The sequence below is a fragment of the Sitophilus oryzae genome, unplaced genomic scaffold (assembly GCF_002938485.1).
Source record: "Sitophilus oryzae breed Bouriz unplaced genomic scaffold, Soryzae_2.0 scaffold_864_pilon_pilon, whole genome shotgun sequence".
Classification (NCBI taxonomy): domain Eukaryota; kingdom Metazoa; phylum Arthropoda; class Insecta; order Coleoptera; family Curculionidae; genus Sitophilus; species Sitophilus oryzae.
In genome coordinates, this window is record NW_022147488.1 from 641,150 (window position 1) to 661,781 (window position 20,632).

A 20,632-nucleotide genomic window follows, 5' to 3' on the forward strand; every position below is an offset into this window, starting at 1 on the left:
AAAAGAGAAGTTTTGCATTTTTGTCCTCTAGAGCCATATGTTCGAAGCACTGTGCGCCCGGAGATGGTAAGGACATGCTCCAGTCGCCGACCGAAAATCACCGGGTGGGGTTTAAACTGCGCAAGTGTTCTTCGCCTGGAGATCGACTATGAAACGGAAAAAAATGCTTATCCAACCGCTCGCCGGCGAGAGAGCGGTTACTCTATATGACGGATGTGCGCACGCGTTACTCGGGGAGCGCTCGACTCTGAAATCAGAACGAAGAATTTCGGGAAAGCTCCCGCCAGCGGGCGGCTGGTCATCGACTATGAATACGGCCGTTTGTCAGACGTCCTGTGATGGCTTCCGTCTCATTTCTCAGTGCCACATGTCGGTCGCACTTCAATAGTATGTGTCCTGCATCCTCTACATCGCCACAAGCGGGAAGAGGCAGCTTTTCCGATGCGATGCCTGTAGGCAGCAAACGTATCATGCCCACTCAGAAACTGCACCAAGCAGTAGGTCAGTTTCCCATGGTCTCTCTGTAGTCAGCGCCCAGTCCAGCCGCCCCTATCGCTGCTTTGCCATCTTCTATTCCACAGCTCCAGGAATTTCTCTTTTTTAGCCTTGATAGCACCTTCTTCAAGACCATATGATTCACTGCTGTATCTAGCTTGGATATCTAGAGGCATTATCGCAGCGAGCACTTGTAGTGCTTTTGTGGACACTGGCTTGTTTGCTCTGCTTACATACAGGAGCACTGTCCTCTGTTCCCGGTTTAGAGCATCAACATTCTTTGCCAGCTTTAGAGTGGTTTCGGCCCTTGCGGGCACAGCGTACAGCAGAGCAGACGCGTGTGCAGTTGCCAGCATTCTGCCTGTCCAATCGCCGGCGCCACCATCGCGCGGCGAGGGCCTAGTTAGAGCTCTTGTACTCTCCGCTGCGTTCTTTGCCTTTATCTGAGTGTGGTAAACAAGGGTGTCATTTTTGTCTAACCAGACGCCCAGGTATTTACTTTCATCCCTAATTGACACTTGCACTCCCAGAATGTTGACCTCCAAAATAATTTAATCAAAAAGCATTTACTTAGTTGTAAATGTTTCTACACAAGATCTTTTTCTTTTGAAAGAAGTAAAAGAGAAGACTGTTATATATTCCTCCATTAATCCGGATATTTCATTAATTCGGTGTTCCGATATGAGTCCGAACTATTGAAGTTCTACTGTATATTTAACTAATTTGTAATTAACTAAACAATAAATTTACAGGAAAATGGGGATTAAACTGGGCATAAACAATGAAGAAAAGTTGGAAAAAAATGACACCAATCAAAAAGAGCCTGTTACAGATATTTCAACTAACGAAATAAGGGTTGGTTATCCTTTAACTTCTTATATAATACCTATATACTTATGTATCAGTTTTTACAGTGTACAGATAACAATGCCAGTAACACATACAAGTCCGACTCTTCAATAAATTCAGATGTAAGTGATACATTAGTAGAATTCAAACCACCTGCACTGTATGCCCACGAAGAATTACCAGATGCGATTGTTATTGAACCAGTGGCTTCAGATATCAACACAGCAGAATTAGCATTAAATATTAGCAGTTCATCGAAAAGCGTAGATAACTCTAAACATAATGAGGATAGGCCAGAAGAAATCATGTCAAAATCTGAGCAAGGTACACTGTAATATAGTCTGTGAAACGAATAACTTTCAATTTGACAGTTCCCGCGCGCTTTTCTAGTGTTAATTTTATTAGGTTAGCAACTTACGGCTATGCTGACGCAATGCCATCTCTAATTACGCCTCGGAGCGAGATTTATGACGTCACGCTAGTTAGATACTACGGATTAATAAATATGTTGTAGAATACATGGAAAACATAATTATTCCTCGTATTTTTGGTTTGTATTTTAAAAATTATATAGTTTACATGAAATTTACATAATATACAGTTAATAACTTTTTTAATAATATTAATTCATTATTATTTATTGTTTTTGTTTATTTTTAATATTTTGTTTATTTTTTAAAATTATTATTCTTAACACTAAAACTATCTACATTGACTATGGCTGAAATCGTACTCCATCCTAACCTAAATTCCAAGAAAATCAAAAATTTTCGAATAATTGTACATATAAAATGACAGCGATCTTTATTTTATAGCCATCGCTGACGCCTTTTTTCTATGATATTGTATTATTTGCAAATATAATTTTTCGAACATTGATACTTACAAAATATACATATAAATTTTGTGAATGCAAATAATAATATATCACTATTAGTAGATATTGAATGTTTTTTGTTAAATTAGATCGATTTTCAAACCCCGAAATTTAAAATATATTTTTTATTTTACCCATTATCTTATGTACCTATTCATTATTTGAGAAAAATTACATTTCGTCGTTGTCATTTTAATACCTCCTATGTGACAATAAAGGCTAAATTCGGATTTTTGCATATTAAGCTTGTTCATTTATATATCTATCGTTTAAAAAATATCTCCCATGTGTAAGTGTTCACTATTACTCACAGTTCAGAAAATATTAATTCCTCCTATGTTCACATCTCAAATACTAGATTTATAATTTCTTCTATGTGACAACTTCACACATAGGAGTAATCAACGCACCACCGGTCGTCTCCCGCCAAATGTAGTAGCTGCACATAGGAGAAATTCCATTACTTTTTTGGTAAACGTTTCTGTTGTTTGTGCAGTGAAGTCTTAATGAATTTTTTTTAGTTTTGTGATTGAGCGTTTGAATGTGTAACAGGTAAGTGAATAATAATTATAATATCATAATTTATTGCTTAAATACATTCGACTACATTCATTTTCCAGTTTAACGGTTATCAAATGAAATTCGATGAACCTAACCTAAAATTCGTACTGCCGGTATTTACATATGTTACATGTAGGAACATAAATAAATAATTTTCATTATTTTCATCATGCATCACTACATTTTGAGTACCCTATCTATAGCACGAAATCCTTAGAATTAACATCGAATCTACTTGAACAATTCATGAAATTTTGAATTTTTTGTTTGCGATTTTGTTATTATTTTGCAATGTCCATTCAGAATTGCAGAAACTGATCAAACTTAAGAAAGAGAATGTAGTTTATGACGTCTATCTGTGTATTTATAAGTTATGGTCCCCGTCCGGAGCACGATAGTTGTGAAGAAAACAAAATTGTTAAGAATGATTTTGATTTTTCACAGAATATTTGACAATACATTATTTAGAAATATACATCACTTTTTCATTTTTTCAAGATGCCATCATCAGTTTTCAAGCCTATTTACTTCCTTTTCATTATTGAGGGATATTTTTTGAGTCTACCTGAAATTAAATTACAATAAAGCATATTATTTCTGAAATATGAAAATTTAAGAAGGAAAGTTATGTTGAATCAGATTAATTTTTTAAAACGAATACATAATAATTTTTCATTGATCAATTGAATTTAGGTAGGAGATTATGCGATCCTGCATACATCCGTTTATTTTTCGTAGGCTAACACGATGTCCCGAGGTCGTAAAATATTAATGATGGTGAACCAAGATGGAGCCGATCCAGAACAGCCAACATGTTCGGTACTATCTAGCAGCCAGACAAAAGAGATGTTAATCGACCCTGACGATGAACTCTTCCATGTTGTGAATAGTATTTTGGGGAACGATCGGAATGACATGGAGCTCAATATTGTCGAATCCCATGGCCAATCCATTATTGCTCAAACAGCATTAACTGAAGACAAACCTGAAGATAAAAAAATCTATGACACTCTTGAGGTTCTTACGAATAACCTAACATCCGTTGAAGAAACTGATTTTTCCGAAAAGACAAATAAAGGAACCGTGTATCCCAATCATGAAAATGATGCTACATCAATTGACGTTGTCATGGAAGAAACGGTCAATGCAAATAATTCTGGTATCTGTGAGAGTGACACAAGCCACGCAAATGTTACTAATGCTGTTGAAATTGAAACAGACGGTGATGGAATAAACAAAAAAAATTCTCAGAGAGATACAAGAAAAAAACGAGTGAGTGGTTTGCCATATTCAGGTTACAAACGTTCCAAAGATAAAGTTTTGAACAACATTCCTAGGCCTGCACGAACTATAAAAGCAAAAAAAATGTTCTCACAAGTTGAACAAAAAAAATACTGCTGTTTCGTTTTCTTGTGCTTCTTTCACTGACGTAGATAGAACTGAAGCCTTTTCTCACTTTTGGAAAATTGAAAGTTGGAAAGAAAAACGAGCTTTTATCAAAGGGTTAGTCACCAAGAGAGGTATCAGAAGAAGGCGCAAAATATTAGATGAAGGTGGTGTCACAATACGTAAGAATGAAGGACATGATATTTTCTTACAAAAAAAGAATGGGGAGAAATTAAGAGTATGCTGAAATTTTTTTCTTAGCACTCTTAGCCTCGGTGAAGACACTTTTAAGAGATAGGTGAAAGGTGTTGATAGACCGAACAGTCATTTAAATCCGAAAGAATCAGAATCCGAAGCAAATATATCAGAGAATAAAGATGGGACAAATAAGAGCGTAAATGAAATGAACAATAAAGGTCCATCGAGAAAAAAATTACGAGACAATATTAAATTATGGCTAGGACAACTACCGAAGGTGTCTAGCCATTATTGCCGTGCTTCTTCGAAGAAAATTTATGTTGAATCAACCTTCAGATCGAAACTCCATATGTTCAGCATTTACAAGGACTGGTGTATTGCTCATGAGATAAAACCATCCGGTAGAATACTGTTCACCAAAGTACTAGACGATGAAAACATTGCAATACATATGCCGCGTAAAGACCAATGTGACCTATGTTGTGGTTTTAAAGTTGGAACGATTAGTCAAGACACTTATGATAAACATATAAGAAATAAAGACAGTGCTAGGGAAGCAAAAAACTTGGCAAAATCACAAGCTTCAGTGGAAAAAATAGTTTTAACCATGGACCTTCAGAGCGTGCTATTGTGTCCATTACTTTTAGCATCTCAAGTATACTACAAACAAAATTCAACTTCATAATTTTACATTATATGAGCTCAATGATGGGAATGTAACGTTATATGTCTGGCATGAAGGCAACGGTGGCGTTACAAGTAATGAATTCACTTCCTGCATTGTCGACTATATTTCCAATCTACCACAGACGGTCAAAGAAATTACTTTAATATCTGATGGGTGCAATTACCAGAATCGAAACAAAGTCCTAGCCTCTACTCTAAGCGATTTGGCGAAATCTAAAAATATAACAATCGAACAACTTTATCTCGAGCGAGGACACACTATGATGGAAGCTGATAGCGTCCACGCCACCCTGGAAAAATATTTCAAACAACCCATTAATTCACCAGCTGATTATATTGCTCTTATGAGAGTAGCTAGGCCTTCACACCCTTACAATGTAAAAGTGCTGGATTACTCATTTTTCCGGAACTATGAAAAAAACGCCAGTCTGTCCTCCTTACGACCAGGTAAAAAAGCAGGAGATCCTCAAGTGGTTGACATAAGAGCCCTTCTTTATAAAAATAATGGCTCTATTATGTACAAAATAGAGCACACGGATGAGTACAGAATGCTTCCTCAAAGACGAATCTTAAACGATGGCAACAATACGAAAATACAACCTCTATATAAGAATCCTTTACCGATAAATGAATCAAAGTATAAACACCTACAAGAGATGAAGACAATTATCGAAGAACCTCATCGTGCTTTTTACGATGCTCTCACATTCAAGCCAGACAAAAAAAAAGGACATAGTAGAGACGATTTGAATATTGAACAATATTTTCCCTGTTTGGTAATAATTCATTCATTAGGTTACTTTGACATCTTATGTATTTTTTCTATGTTTATTTAATAAATCATTCCAAGAGTAGACTAGAGATATTTGGATTGCATTAAAAAAAGCTCCTATGTAAACAAATGTAACATTGAATATCTCCTATGTGTTAATGAATTCAAAAAATTAATTCTAATTTAGCAATTTTAGTCAAAATGGGTAGAACTCTTATGTGAAAATTGAGGAAACTATATTGGGGATGTTATCAGAAATGCACTTTTCCCTCAACCATTGAAATTTCGCCCTGATTAGAATCTTTAACAATTTTCGACGATTTTCTCGAAAGTGTAAATAGTACACATAGGGGTTATTAAAATGACAACGACGATTTGCTGCATTTGTATGGTTCATAGTTTATTTGCCAAAGTATTTATTACTATAAATCGGTATATATATTGTATTTATTAACTGTATATTATGTATATTTCATGTAAACTATATCATTTTTAAAATACAAACCAAAAATACGAGGAATAATTATGTTTTCCATGTATTTTACAACATATTTATTAATCCTTAGTATCTAACTAGCGGGACGTCATAAATCTCGCTCCGAGGCTGTTTTATTAGAGACGGCATTGGTTTGATGTTTAGAAATGTCAAACGCTGATGACATTTTACTTTTGGCAATTATTATGACATTTCGTGTTGATTTTTGCAAGAAGAGGAAGAACTGTCACTTGTTTTATTATTTTCCTTTTCTATTTCACGAAAGTAAAAAGAGTTACCTATCTGATTCGCTCAGGCACTCAATTTAAAGACTACCGGTAACTTTTTTGACAGAGGGATTTTATATTTGCCATATTGGTAAAAAATAACGGTCAAAATTCAAAGTTATTCATTTTATAGACTATATATCTAAATAGCATAGTTTTAAGAAAGGAAGAAAACCATCGGAGCTGCAAGTTCACAGAAAACTTAAGTATTTTTTTGATTTAAATCATTTTAATCGTCTTCTCGTTTTCTATTTTTTAATTTGAAGGTTGGCAACCCTAAATAATACGTCTAAATAGCCTACTAATTTTTATTGTTACATTTTATGTAGATCTGGAAGCGATAGTAAAGGGGAAAATAGATAATTGGACACTACCAGATTTTTGTTATATATGCATGATTAATTTAATGTGGCCCGGTAGAGCTGAATTTCATTATAACTCGGATAGGCATAAACATAATATTGCGGTGTATAGAGATGGGCTTTTAAATTACCTAAAATCTCAACAAAGTAGGTACACTATAATGTGTCTAAATAACATACTAATTTTTATTATTATATTTTATATAGCTCTAAAAACGATAGAAAATGGACGATACAAAGCAGTGGAAGGTAAATTATATGCTTCTGAAGAAAAAAATAATTATGGTCCTGATATTGTTAATATTAATAGCAATGATTGTAATACAACTGAAGGTAATAACTTCATGTTATTTTTATAAACACAAATAATATAGTAATTTCAATGTCTAGGTGAAAATGAAACTACTGCTTGTTATAATAGCAATGAAGAAGAGCCTGTTATAGATGATTTAGAGTGAGTGAAAAATAAATAAACAAATAAACATAATTAATAATTAAACAATATATTTACAGGGCACAGAAGATTAAACCTGATATAAACAACGGAGAAATGTTAGAAAAAAATGATACCAAACAAAAAGAGCCTGTTATAGATATTTCAACAAACAAAGTAAGAGTCATCTTTTAAGGTCATCTTTTAACTTCTTATACCGTGCTGGCAACTCTTACTTTTGGGTCGATATTTACGTGCGTGGAAGTAAATCGCATATGGATCTTATTAAGTCGGAGTGAGAAAAATGCGACGTTGCCACATTTCTCCGGTACGCCTTTTCCTATCGAGTAAAGTAAAATCACGATCGCAAATCTCTGATTTTTAAAAGACTTTTTTTTCGAAAAGATAACTAGATAAAATCGTTAGTATGTTTCTGATCATCTGAAATGGAATTATAAGGATATCGTTAGGGTGTCCATTTTTTTATAACGAGAAAACGTCAGTAATCGCGATAATTTAAACACTCAACTTTTTAACACATAACACGCGTTAACTGAAGAACTACTTTAGATATTGAAACTTTATTATTTTGAAATTCGGATCTTTTACAAGATTTTTAAATAAGAAAAATTCGATAGGCTTTTTTTTTATTTAAAAATTTTAAAAACCCCATCCATTTACTTTTAGTGCATTGCACTTTTCAGCAATCGTGTAACTTTTTTATTTATAAAGATTTTCACATACTGTCTATAGCAGAAATATTAATTGAATTCAGAGTTCTAATAGCGCGACCACTGTCGAACACCAACTCAATTCCACTTATTAAAGAGATATCGGTAAACCGAATAGCGTCATGCAGTATTTACGCGTACCTTATTTTGACAGTTACGATATGCGCGAGTCAATTTTTAACGCAACGCCCGCTAATAACGTTACCGCCTGACGTAATTTGCGGATCAATTACACCAAGCGCTATTTCTAAATAACGTTTAAAAATTGCTTAAATGGGCATGTGCGGGTAATTGACAACCGGGGCCGGCCGGCTAGATCTCTCATTTTAGGTTATGTTTGAATTGTTTTGAATTATTACTTTAGTTTTATTAGGTAATTTGATATTTAAGTAGCTGGGATTAGTTTTAATTAAATAAATATGGCCCAAGATATGGATTCCACCTCTTCCAATATTAAAGAACCTATAAAGAGGCTTAGGTTTACAGCAGATGACGACTTAGCCCTTCTAAGAGAATTTGTTGCCTGTTGCCCTAAACCCACTGGCAGACGTTGAACAATAAAGCACTGGAAATAAGCACTTTAACCCTTTAGTTTTAAAATACCTAGTAAACAAAATAATTTCAAAGTTTTAAATTTAAGTAGCGGACGCGACGCGAACAGAATTCTTTCCGATCCGATAACTATAAATGAAGAGAGTTAATACCACTTCACGTAAAGGAAATAACACCTGGCGTTATTAACGTCTATGTTTACCGATATCTCTCTATTTTCACTAAAAGTGCAAGTGTTTCTAACTTGCACTTAAAAATTTACAAGCTATAGGGAAAATTACAACGACTCGTTAATAAATAAACAAATCAAGTATCACGAGACGTAATTAAATCGTAAAGATGAACGCATGATATACACCCTTCTCTAAAATTTTAATTACTGATTGGGTCGACCGTAAAAAATTTGCTGTATCCCCTTCCAAGTCTCATGGCAATGTGCACAGTTTCTGGGTATATTTCATACGTTTGACAACGTTTTTACTGGTCTTTTACTCTTTGTTCAGTACATTAATAAACACATTGTACAGGGTGTCCCATTTTGGTTGAAATCATACGGTATCTCCGTTATTCGTGAAGATAGAAGGGTGCGGTTTTTACAAACCTGGGCCACTTTTTTGTCAAATGGAAGATGCTGTCAACAAAATTTTTATAACCCTTTTCGTTTCTGAGCTACAGGGTCTTTTCGAAAATTTTGCAATTTGGGACCGCCCCCGTATCTCCGTTATTATGTATGATATCGAAATGGTGAAAACTGATTCTTGTAGAACTTTTTACGTAGAATACAGTGGCGTAGTCTGTTTTTCTACGAAAAAAATATTTTTGAAAATATGAACTAAAGTTATGTTTTTTCAAATGGAACACCCTGTATATTTATAAATCATGTGATCAGCTTTGATATGAGCTTCTCAAATATATATATATATATATATATATATATATATATATATATATATATATATATATATATATATATATATATATATATATATATATATATATATATATATCACTCTATATTTATTTTCACTATTTACTGCAATATTTAAAATATATCATTTTCTTATTAGTAGGCCGTGATAAATAACAAAATCAAAATGGTATTTACTAAAATAGACATGGCACATATTAAAATTTTATTTGGAATTGATACATTTTACTTTTGAACTGTTACCACTGAACCTCTAAATATATTTTTCTCTTTTTTATAACGGAATTTATTATAATGGGATGGGTTTGCAAATATTTAAAAGCTTGCATTATTGAAGCATTTTTCAGGTGTTCAACATCGTATTAGTTGCCACGATATATTTCATATTTCAAAAATCCCCAAAATCAGAGATCGAGAACAGACAAATCCGGGAATCAGGGAGGCCATCATATGGGTACATTGGTTCCAATTCATTGATTTGAGAAATAATAATTTAGTGTTAAGTTAAGTTGTAAGGGGGAGCCCCATCTTGCTGAAAGTATATTTCACGTAAATTAGCTAAAGGAATATTTAAAAGTTCCGATACGATAGCTTCCAAGATTTACAAATAGCGGTAGAGATTTAAGTTTCCCTAATATACAAAGAATTAATTAGTGGCTCTCAAAATAAAACAAGAGACAGATAGCAGTATTACTCTTAATAATTCTTTAATTTGTTTTATCAATCATGGCCTACTAAAAAAATGATCTTTTAATTTGTTTTTTTTAAATATTGCCTTAAATAATGAAAACAAATATAGAGTGTTATATATTTTTGAGAAGCTTATAACAAGCCAGATCATATAATTCATAAATATACAGGGTGTTCCATTTAATAAAACATAACTTTAGTTCATATTTTTTAAAATATTATTTTCGTAGAATAACACACTACACCACTGTATTCTACGTAAAAAGTTCTACAATAAACAGTTTTCACCGTCTCAATATCTTTAACAATAACAGAGATACGGGGGGTGTCCCAAATTGCAAAATTTCCAAAAAGACCCTGTAGCTCAGAAACGAAGAGGGCAATGAAAATTTTGTTTACGGCATCTTCCATTTGACAAAAAAGTGGCACAGGTATGTGCAAATCGCACCCTTCTATCGTCACGAATAACGGAGATACCGTATGATTTCAACCAAAATGGGACACCCTGTACTATCTTCTTACATAAGTAAATCTCAATCCAAGACTAACCTTTGCCAGCCCTTAGTATAGTACCTGTGTATATACTTATATATCGGTTTTTACAGTTTGCAGATAACAATGCCCGTGACATATACAAATTACATTCCTACGTAGACGATACAGAAGACAACTCTTCAATAAATTCAGTTGTAAGTGATACATTACCACAATCAGATGCTAACGTGGGTGAAATTAACGCAGCAGAACTAGCTTTAGATATTAAAAATTCATCGAAAACCATCGATAACTCTAAATATAATCAAGACAGGCAAGAAGAAATCATGCCACTTTCTGAGCAAGGTACTCTATAAAGTTTATGTCTAAACAAACCACTGTTTTTTATTATATTTTATGTAGATCTAGAAGCGATAATAAAGAAAAAATTAGAGAATTTGACACTGCCGCATTATTGTCATATATGCAAAACTAATTTAACGACGCCAGTCCGAGCTACAAATCATTATAAATCAAGAAGGCATGAACGTCATATTGCGACACACAGATATAAGATTTTCTATGAACTAAAAAGTGAACAGCAGGAAGCAGTGGCAGGTAAAAGGTTAGTACCGAGGTCACTGTATTATCTAATTTATATCAAAGTTTTAATTAGTATTTAAAATTTAAGTATAGAGAAAAAATTGTTCATTAAAAGAAGGCGAAAGTAATTTTAAATTTTCAGTTATAGCTGCCTTGTATGCGACATAGAATTAAATTCCAAAGAGTTATACGAAACTCATGTTGAAAGCTGTATCCACGAATCATATGCTTCTCTAGTAAAAAGTAGTAACAGTCATGAATCTATTGTTAATATTAATAGCCGTGAAGGTAATGATTCATTGAAAAGCATAGATAACTCTAAATTTAATCAAGATAGGCCAGAAGAAGACATGCGAAACTCTGAGCAAGGTACACTATAATATAAAGGAGATACAAATTAAAAACCGTTGCACGTCATCGAGCACGTGCGTACATTTTAGAATGCATTGTTGCCAGATTGTAATAGAGAGAGAAATATTTTTGAAAAATCTTTAATATAGTAATGGGCAAAACTGTTATTTTTAGATAACAGTTGAAACTGTTATAGTTATTTATAAAAAACAGCTTAAAATAACAGGTTTCTTTATTTTACTGCTAAATATCTGAAAGAGTATGAGGCGGTCACCGCCAGGCGTATTAACGCAGTTGCAAGTTGCAACAATGACGTGCTCGGTAGTAGTATTTCCAGGGTGTCAAAACATTTCTAAATATCGATTGTTATCTAAAATACCTCTATAAAAACGGTGGTTGTTTACAAATAAGCGCTGTTTACAAATTGCGATATAAAAAAGCCAAAATTCCGCCACTCGTCTATACCTATACATTCCGATCACCTACGCCCTGCCCCTCGATCCGGGTAGATCCTGAATTGCGTAGCAGTGTACAGGGTGCATCTCACTCGACGGGCGAGAAGCTCTTAGTTATGATTTTACCATTTGCGGTCAAAAAATAGCAATATAAGAAAATGTGTAGTATATTCTTCATAAGTAAACCAACTACACACTAGAGTTGGCATACACTAGAGCGGTAAATCTAAACCTCATTGAAAACCTCCCATTAGGGCTATATTTGCGTAGTGGCAGCACTGCACACATTTATTAGCCTAATCGATAGCGTGCAACGGTTTTATTTTATACGTCCTTTATCTAAACAGCCTACTATTTTTATTTTTGCATTTTATATAGATCTAGAAACGACAGTAAAGGAAAAAATAGATAGTTTGACACTAATGGATTATTGCTATATATGCCTAGTTAATTTAAAGTCGCTAGTCGATGCTATATCTCATTATAACTCAGAGTGGCATAAATGTAATATTGCGACATACACAGATGTTTTAAATAACCTTAAAAGTGAACAAGGTAGGAACCAATGACCTCTAAATAAAGTAGACCCGGCATGTCATTCATAAAAAGAAAAAGATCAGAATCAGACATTCGTTTCTTGTTCTATGCGAGTGGGAACAAGACGGGCTGATCGCAGTCATGAAGGATTCCCGAGAGAATGGCAACGCTGTTCAGAGATCTTGAGAATGTGTGCCAGTGGCGTAGTTACTTTGATTGTAATATATAATTTAATATTATATTCTCGTAAATATGATTTTTGATACGATATATTGTTGTGCTAGATGGCTCTTCAAATTTTGAAAATGACTACTTCTATACTCCAATCACTTCTATACGAAAATAACTAATTGAAATTATGATATGCACATTTCCATAGTAATGTCTGTAAATTGCTCCAGTAGTAATATAATCCATCAAACGTTCAATGAATACGAGCCGACTTTTATAAAACATTTATGTGAAGAAAGACGACTTTTATAAAACATTTATGTGAATTTATGGTATTATTTTGATTGAAGCAACGGTGAAAAATGAGAATATTTTAAAACTGTCGTGAGGAATTGCAATTTAATATTAGGTATAAAAATATTACTATTTATAACAACAATAATAAAGATCTTTGTTAAACAAAAGAAAATTTTTAAAATATTTACTTATTTCTGGATCAGTTTCTTCGCGGATAATCGGGACCTTGTACTGAATAAATAATTAACTATTCAATAAAACATATCAAACAAAGACGCATTCATCTTTTAAACTATATATTTTTTTTTAGTCTTAATAAACAAAACAAAAAATACATTCCGCTATTACAAAAATTATACTATCAAAAAAAAACGGCGTCAAAAATGACAATCGGTGATAATTTTGGCAAGGTGATATGTCATGACCCCTACTCTTGTTTATTTTTTAATGACACTTACTGGCAGTAGTACGCCTTAAGGTTGTATTTGATGTTTCGAAAATTCGAAAAATTTTTTTTTGGATATCGATTTGTGTTTCTGGAAACGTTCTATCCTTTTATAATTTTTCTATAATCAGTATTAGTTTTTGACAAGTTTTATGTCAATTTTTAATAAATGACATCTAGAAATAGACCTCGCCAAAATTATATTCGATTGTTATTCCCAGCAGTCTTTGACGCCGTTTTTTTTCGATCATACGGTATTTAGTATGTAATATCCATGTATGTATATAAAACAGATTATTATATAAATCTGTTTTGATTTTACACTTAAAAAATCATCTTTAATAACTAAAAATCCTAATAACAATCAGTATAATCGAAAAAAAGGCGTCCAGTTGGCTTAGAAAGGAACATCGATGACATTCCCCATATAAGCCGTTTTTTTTTTCGATCATATGGTATACCACTATTGAACATTTTTCGTAATTGTGACATCAATAATTTTTTTATAAATTTTTTCAACAAATTAATATTCGCATTTGTATACTTGGTTTTGATAATATTTAAATATTATGATCAAGATATTAAATAAAACCAAACGTGACGAAACTAACTTAATGTAATGGTTCATTACTTATAACGGTACATTCCAAAACTGTGTGATTTACTAATATTTCGAAAGATTTTTTCCTATTTTACCTTTCGGCACCGCACTGATGTAACATAGCCTTACTCACCTTCGAAATCAAACTTCTAGGTTTAAATCGTCTCTATTTTTTGCAAATTAAGCAAGTTCGAATCCATTGTCTTTTTAAATCGTCTCTATTTTTGCAAATTAAGCAAGTTCGCACCATTGTCTTATTGTTTCTGAATAAAATCACTAAAAATAATACCACAAAACACTAAAATATCTGGAAATCACCTCATAAAACATTTCGAAAAACCACAACACATTGGCAACGCCGTAAAGCATTTTATGAACGAATTCGAACTGGATGTTTTGTTGGCTGCCTGAATTTAGGAGTAAAGATAGTAAAATGCGTACGTTTTCAGTATCAGCTGGCGTTGCGACGTTGTCGATTGTTTTATGTTAAATTTCTTAAAATCTAAAAATTATAATTACAGAAGATTTAAATAACGGCTAATGCTGATTGGGAGTAGTTCGTGATACTAGGCTACCTTTAATTATTATCGGTTTAAAGTATTCTATGACGTAATCTATATTTGGAATTCCTTGTTTACAATGTGGGTTAGCTATCCCCGTACCAAAGACATTATAAAGATAGACCGAACATCTCATTCATAAATACTCGTTAGTAGTGTATCAAACATTCCAATGTGTCAAACAAGGACAGAAGAGACAGAGAAGTCTAAAATTTCCGCCCCCGGCAACTAGGCGCATTTGGGAATGTTCTAATGACCAGTGACGTATCGTTTTTTGGAACGAATTTAATTAGTAAAGTAAAAGTAAAGTAATTAGTAAAATTTTTACTCCATATTAATATACTACATTAACACTCTTTTGTCAGATGAGTTTTGTTATAAGGTCTAATATAATAATACAATTAATATCCTACATATACTTATGTTGAAACGTTAGTAGTTTTCGAAAATCACTCCAACGTCGATTTTCAATTTAAACTTTCAGTTACTTCTATATAAACTTTCAGTTACTTTTGAATATTTACAGGGTGACTCATGCTTCCGAAACAGTTCTATATTAGGTTTGTGGTTGGTGACTTTTCTTTCAATTTTTGTTTCAGAATATGGAGGCATTTAGGCACATATTAGACATTTTTCTAAACATAAGTGGCCAGTACATATTTTCAAACCAAAGTTGTAGATTTGCCATTAAATTTTCATTCCAGAAATACCTAGGGTTGCCACTTGTCCTTTTTTGAAAAGGATAGTCCTTTTGACTTTTTTTGACTTAAAAAGTCATTTTTATTTACGTATTTTCCCTGAGAAAATTACCTACAGAAAACAGAAATATTCATTTCGCCCAAATTTAATTAGGAATGTTATAAAACTTAACTTATAAATAAATTTTTCTTGTTTAGAATAGGCAACATTATTTAGAACCTCCCGTTTTAATCTCAAATGATAGTTTAGGTTTTAGTTTTACCTTTTTTTATCTTAAAAAGAACTTTTCAAAATTAGTACCTAATTAGTAACGATTTAGTTAGTTCGCAATCGATAGCTTCCTGTGAAGTACTGTGTAATAGTTGTAATCTTGTATTATTAATAACTTCCTATACTTAAAATCAATATTTAATGAGAAAATTGTGTTTTTTTTGAAAATATAAGACAAGATTTGACTCTTTCAGTATACGTAGGTAAGATTTCCTTTTAAATGCGGCCGAAGTGGAAATTTGGCATACATGCAATTTTCTAAGGCAATGATGGATTTCGCCAAAATGTAAGTCGCCGGGTCTAATTTATTTCGATGTCATTGGTAGGAACACTATAATACGTCTAAATAACCTACTATTTTTATTATTACATTTTATGTAGATATAGAAGCGATAGTAAATGAAAAAATAAACAATTTGACACTACCCACTTATTGTCATATATGCAAAGCTAGTTTAAAGTTGTCACACAATGCTGAGTCTCATTATAAATCGGAGAGGCATGTACATGGCATTAGGGTGTACAGAGATGAGATTTTAAAAAACCTGATAAGTGAACAACAAGGTAGGTACACAATAATATGTCTAAATAGCCTACTAACTTTTATTATTACATTGTATGCGACATAGAATTAAATTCCAAAGAGTTATACGAAACTCATGTTGAAAGCTGTCTCCACGAATCATATGCCTCTCTAGTAAAAAGTAGTAATAGTCAGGAGACGGTTGTTAATATTAATAGCCAGGAATGTAGTATAAATAAAGGTAACAACTTCATGGTATTTTTATAAACATAAATAATATAAAATAATTTCAATATCTAGGTAAAAATGAAACTGCTGCTTGTTATAATACCAATGAAAAAGAGCCTGTTGTAGATGATTTAGAGTAAGTGAAAAATAAATAAATAAATAAATAATTCATAATTAAGGCAATATATTTACAGGACACAGGAGATTAGACCTGTTATAAATAATGGAGGTATGTTGGACAAAATTAATACCAATCAAAAAGAACCGTATGATTCGGAGAGGCATAAATGTAATTTTGCAGTGCGCGGAGGTGAGATTGCAAATAAACTAGAAAGTACACACGCAACCAAACTACACAAAGCAGTGGATCGTAAAAGGTCAGTACATAGGTCGCTGTAAAATCTAATTTATATCAGATTTTTAATTAGTATTTAAGTACAGTGGTGGCCAAAAGTATGGAAACTTTTCACTTTTTAAAATATCACAGAAAATATTGCTATGCTTAAACTCTCAGGAATATAAATGAACAGCTTATCAGCAAATAAAAGTATTCCAAAAATTATACAGCGAAAAAAATCTGTTTAGCAATTTTTGTAGGAGAGCAATAGATTTCTTGTGGCCAAAAGTATGGAAACCATTAATAAATACATTAAAATTATTTAGTTTAAGCTGATAAACGGTACGATTTGCTTCAGATAAATATAAACATCATGCCCAAGTCTAAATATTTCTCTACGGATTTAAAAAATAAAATAGTTGATTTATACAAGAGCGGTTATAAACAAATTCAAATAAGTAAAAATTTAAACATTTTAAAAGGCACCGTTTCGAAAATAATTCGTAAATTTAATAAAACAGGGAACGTTTCAACAGCTTTTAAGTCAGGAAGACCAAGAAAGTTGTGCAACAGGATACTGAAAGTAATGAAGAGAATATCAATGGGAGATCCTAGAAAAACATCCACAGACATTTCTCGAGAAATGGGTGAAAGGGGAATATCGGTGTCTGCACGCACGGTGAGAATAAGGTTGGATGACATGGGACTTTTTGGAAGAGTTGCGGTGAAGAAACCACTAATATCAAAGAAAAATAGGATGGCCCACTTTAAATTTGCTCAAGATCATCTCACCTGGTCTTATCAGAAATGGAATACTGTACTGTTTAGCGACGAAAGCAAGTTTCAACTGTTTGGTAGTGACGGGAGACGTTATGTCCGAAGACCAAAAGGTACACGGTACAGCCATAAGTACCAGATGCCCACAGTAAAACATGGGGGGTGGGAGTATAATGGTATGGGGGTGTTTTTCTCGCTCAGGTGTTGGTCCTCTTGTTAAAATTGATGGGATACTGAACCGTTTTTTGTACAAAGACATATTGGAGAATAATATGCTGCCTCATGCTGATGAAGAAATGCCACTCAGATGGTTGTTTCAGCAAGAGAATGATCCCAAGCACAAATCTCGGTTTGTTCAAAATTGGTTAAATGAACATAATGTTCCACTAATGGATTGGCCCTCACAGTCTCCGGATCTTAACCCCATAGAAAATTTATGGGACCATTTGGATAGCAAAATTCGAAGCCATTCTATTTCAAATAAAAATGAATTATGGGAAGTGCTAAAAACTGAATGGGCGGCCATTTCCAGTAAAGATTGTACGAGATTGATCGATTCGATGCCACGAGGATGTAGAGAAGTAATTAATTTCAAAGGGATATTCCACTAAATATTAGTAATTTTTATATTATCTTGAATTTTAATAAACATTCTTCTTAAGTTTCCATACTTTTGACCAAGAAAATATTCATAATTTTTTATATATTTTTTGATAGCTGTAATTTTTTAAATTTAAATGTATTAGGTTTTGTAGGAAATTATGTGTAGGTCACGTTTATATAAGTCGTTTTATTTCATATTTTAATTTCTCATGTATAGTCGATTTTCCGAAATCAAATGTCGATTAGGGTTCACTAAAACTAGTTTTCGTTTAGTTTCTTTAATTTTGTCGTGAAACAGTGGCGTATTATTAATTCGTTCATTAATTTATGAATAATTAATTTTAATTATTGAAAATGTGTACTTGTTTCCACACCACCCAAGAGGTAAAGTCATGGGGCGTTTATTTTAATGTGGTCTCCCCGGAGGTCTATTCCACTAGGAAAATTAAAAACTTTAACTTATCTGCACAAGCCCGACGGACCTGGCTCTTTGATGTAAAGTCGATCGTGTCTGCTGTGCTGGGCTCATGAGGGTGGTCTCTCAATTCGTCCAACTCTTCACCTTCAGCCGCCAAAGGGATAACTACAGGCAAGTCCAACTCCTCTTCATCGGATTCGTCAAGTGACACTTCAGTGACGTTGTGACAGGATTTCCCATTGCAGTATGCACAAATCATTGATCATTTTAATCCTGCTTTTCTGCATCCGCAGGCTTTACCACAGTTGTTGGTTTTGCATTTACAGGATAAAAATGCTAATAGGGATTTTGGAGCTGGATCTGTCAACGTTGTGACTGGAGTAATGCCTGTTTTTGTTTTCTTTCAACCCGTAACATTCTTCGGAATCTTTGGTCCAACCAGACCAATGCTGAACCTGGTGGTAAGTTTGCAATGAATGCTGTCCAGCACGACAATTAATTATTCATAAATTAATTATTATTATATTGAACGAATTAATGATATGCCACTGTTTTATGACAAAATTGAAGAAACTAAACTAAAACTAGTTTTAGTGAACCCTAATCGACATTGATTTCGGAAAATCGACTATACATAATAAATCATACTTTAAACAAAATTGTAAAATTTCCAGGGATTTTGTGCCTAGACGGCTGACTTTCGCGAAAATTTCCGTAGAACCTTTTTTATAGGAAATGTTAATCTCTTTAATTTTTCTCTCTTCAAGTTTTTACGAAAAACGCATAGTTTTCGAGATATTTACAAAATACCAATTTTGGGCGCCATCTTGGCAAGATGGCGGCGCCGGCGGCAATTCTGGAGATGTGCATTTTATGGATTTTAGTTAGGGACCGCAAAACCTCTAAACCTGCAAAGTTTCAAAACTTCCGGACTTCTTTCCAAGCAGGCCCTTTTTTTGATCCCCAATGGCTGAACTAACAAGACACTAAAACATTAGACGATCAAATCTATTTTCCAAAGTTCCTTGATTAAAAAATTAGTGTTTTAACACAGCCATGGCGCTCTAGATTGAAATTTAAAATACAATATTCTTTTAAGCCAAAATGTCAAAAGTTGACATATGATATGTCATTCTATTCAGAGTGTTATTTTCTAGTGAATAAAGTAAAAATATACCGGGGGTGCCAAATTGAAATATATTGAATCGTCGCCAGCACGGATCCATAAAATATGAACGATGAGCCGTAAAAAAGAGTCGTATGAACTGAATTGGATCACAATGCCACTAGTTCGATGTAGGCATAGAAAAAGTCGGGTACCAATATTTATACTTTAATAAAAGCCCTAACAAACATCATAGACATAAAATGCAAACAAAAAGAAAGGCATTTGCAAGAAAAAAAACTTATTTATACTGTGCTTAGTACGGGAGTATCTGTAATGCATTTAATTTTCACGTTAATATTTTTGTTAAAATAATATTACCACAGATTATACAGATTATAATCTTTGTTTTTTCTTTATTGTTTTTCGTGGTTCCAATTTTCGGAATCGGGCACTAGTTAGGTGACTAGTTTGCGCACATAGCACGCCCACTTATGGCCTCTAAAATTGTGCACAGCGCCTGACCGGCACAGTTATTAGAGAGATATCGGAAAACCGAATAGCGTCATCCAGTATTTACGCGTACCTTATCATGGTTACGATCTTTGAATAAAAAGACTAAGGAAGGAGCATAATGCTATCCATGTATTCATGCATGGTGGGCGGAAAAGGCACCATAAAAGCTCTCTAGGGTGGGGATCCTTGACAGTTCTGTTTGACGATTCATTTGACACATTTGAATTTGATTTGAAATTTTGTGGATTTGTCAGTCTTTACGGAGCTGATTTTATGTTATTTATTATTTATTCTACTACTGATAGTTGTATAAAGGTAGTAAATCTAGATGGAAATTGTGGCAGAACTTAAATTAACAGTGACACTATCGCGATTTATC

The 20,632-nt window shown here is 33.2% G+C and overlaps 1 protein-coding gene across 1 annotated transcript in view; it reads left to right on the plus strand.

The window, feature by feature from the left end:
- Nucleotides 1–1,251: 1,251 nt before the first annotated feature.
- The window catches only part of LOC115890396, a 35,128-nt gene continuing 15,747 nt past the window's right edge, over nucleotides 1,252–20,632 (plus strand). The window contains exons 1-14 of the mRNA XM_030910622.1: nucleotides 1,252–1,350; nucleotides 1,410–1,668; nucleotides 6,917–7,096; nucleotides 7,157–7,282; nucleotides 7,340–7,403; nucleotides 7,463–7,559; nucleotides 10,889–11,123; nucleotides 11,181–11,382; nucleotides 11,503–11,729; nucleotides 12,545–12,721; nucleotides 16,128–16,310; nucleotides 16,376–16,510; nucleotides 16,570–16,633; nucleotides 16,692–16,874. Of these exons, the coding sequence (XP_030766482.1) occupies nucleotides 1,252–1,350; nucleotides 1,410–1,668; nucleotides 6,917–7,096; nucleotides 7,157–7,282; nucleotides 7,340–7,403; nucleotides 7,463–7,559; nucleotides 10,889–11,123; nucleotides 11,181–11,382; nucleotides 11,503–11,729; nucleotides 12,545–12,721; nucleotides 16,128–16,310; nucleotides 16,376–16,510; nucleotides 16,570–16,633; nucleotides 16,692–16,874 (2,231 nt within the window). The remainder of the gene's footprint in view (nucleotides 1,351–1,409; nucleotides 1,669–6,916; nucleotides 7,097–7,156; nucleotides 7,283–7,339; nucleotides 7,404–7,462; nucleotides 7,560–10,888; nucleotides 11,124–11,180; nucleotides 11,383–11,502; nucleotides 11,730–12,544; nucleotides 12,722–16,127; nucleotides 16,311–16,375; nucleotides 16,511–16,569; nucleotides 16,634–16,691; nucleotides 16,875–20,632) is intronic.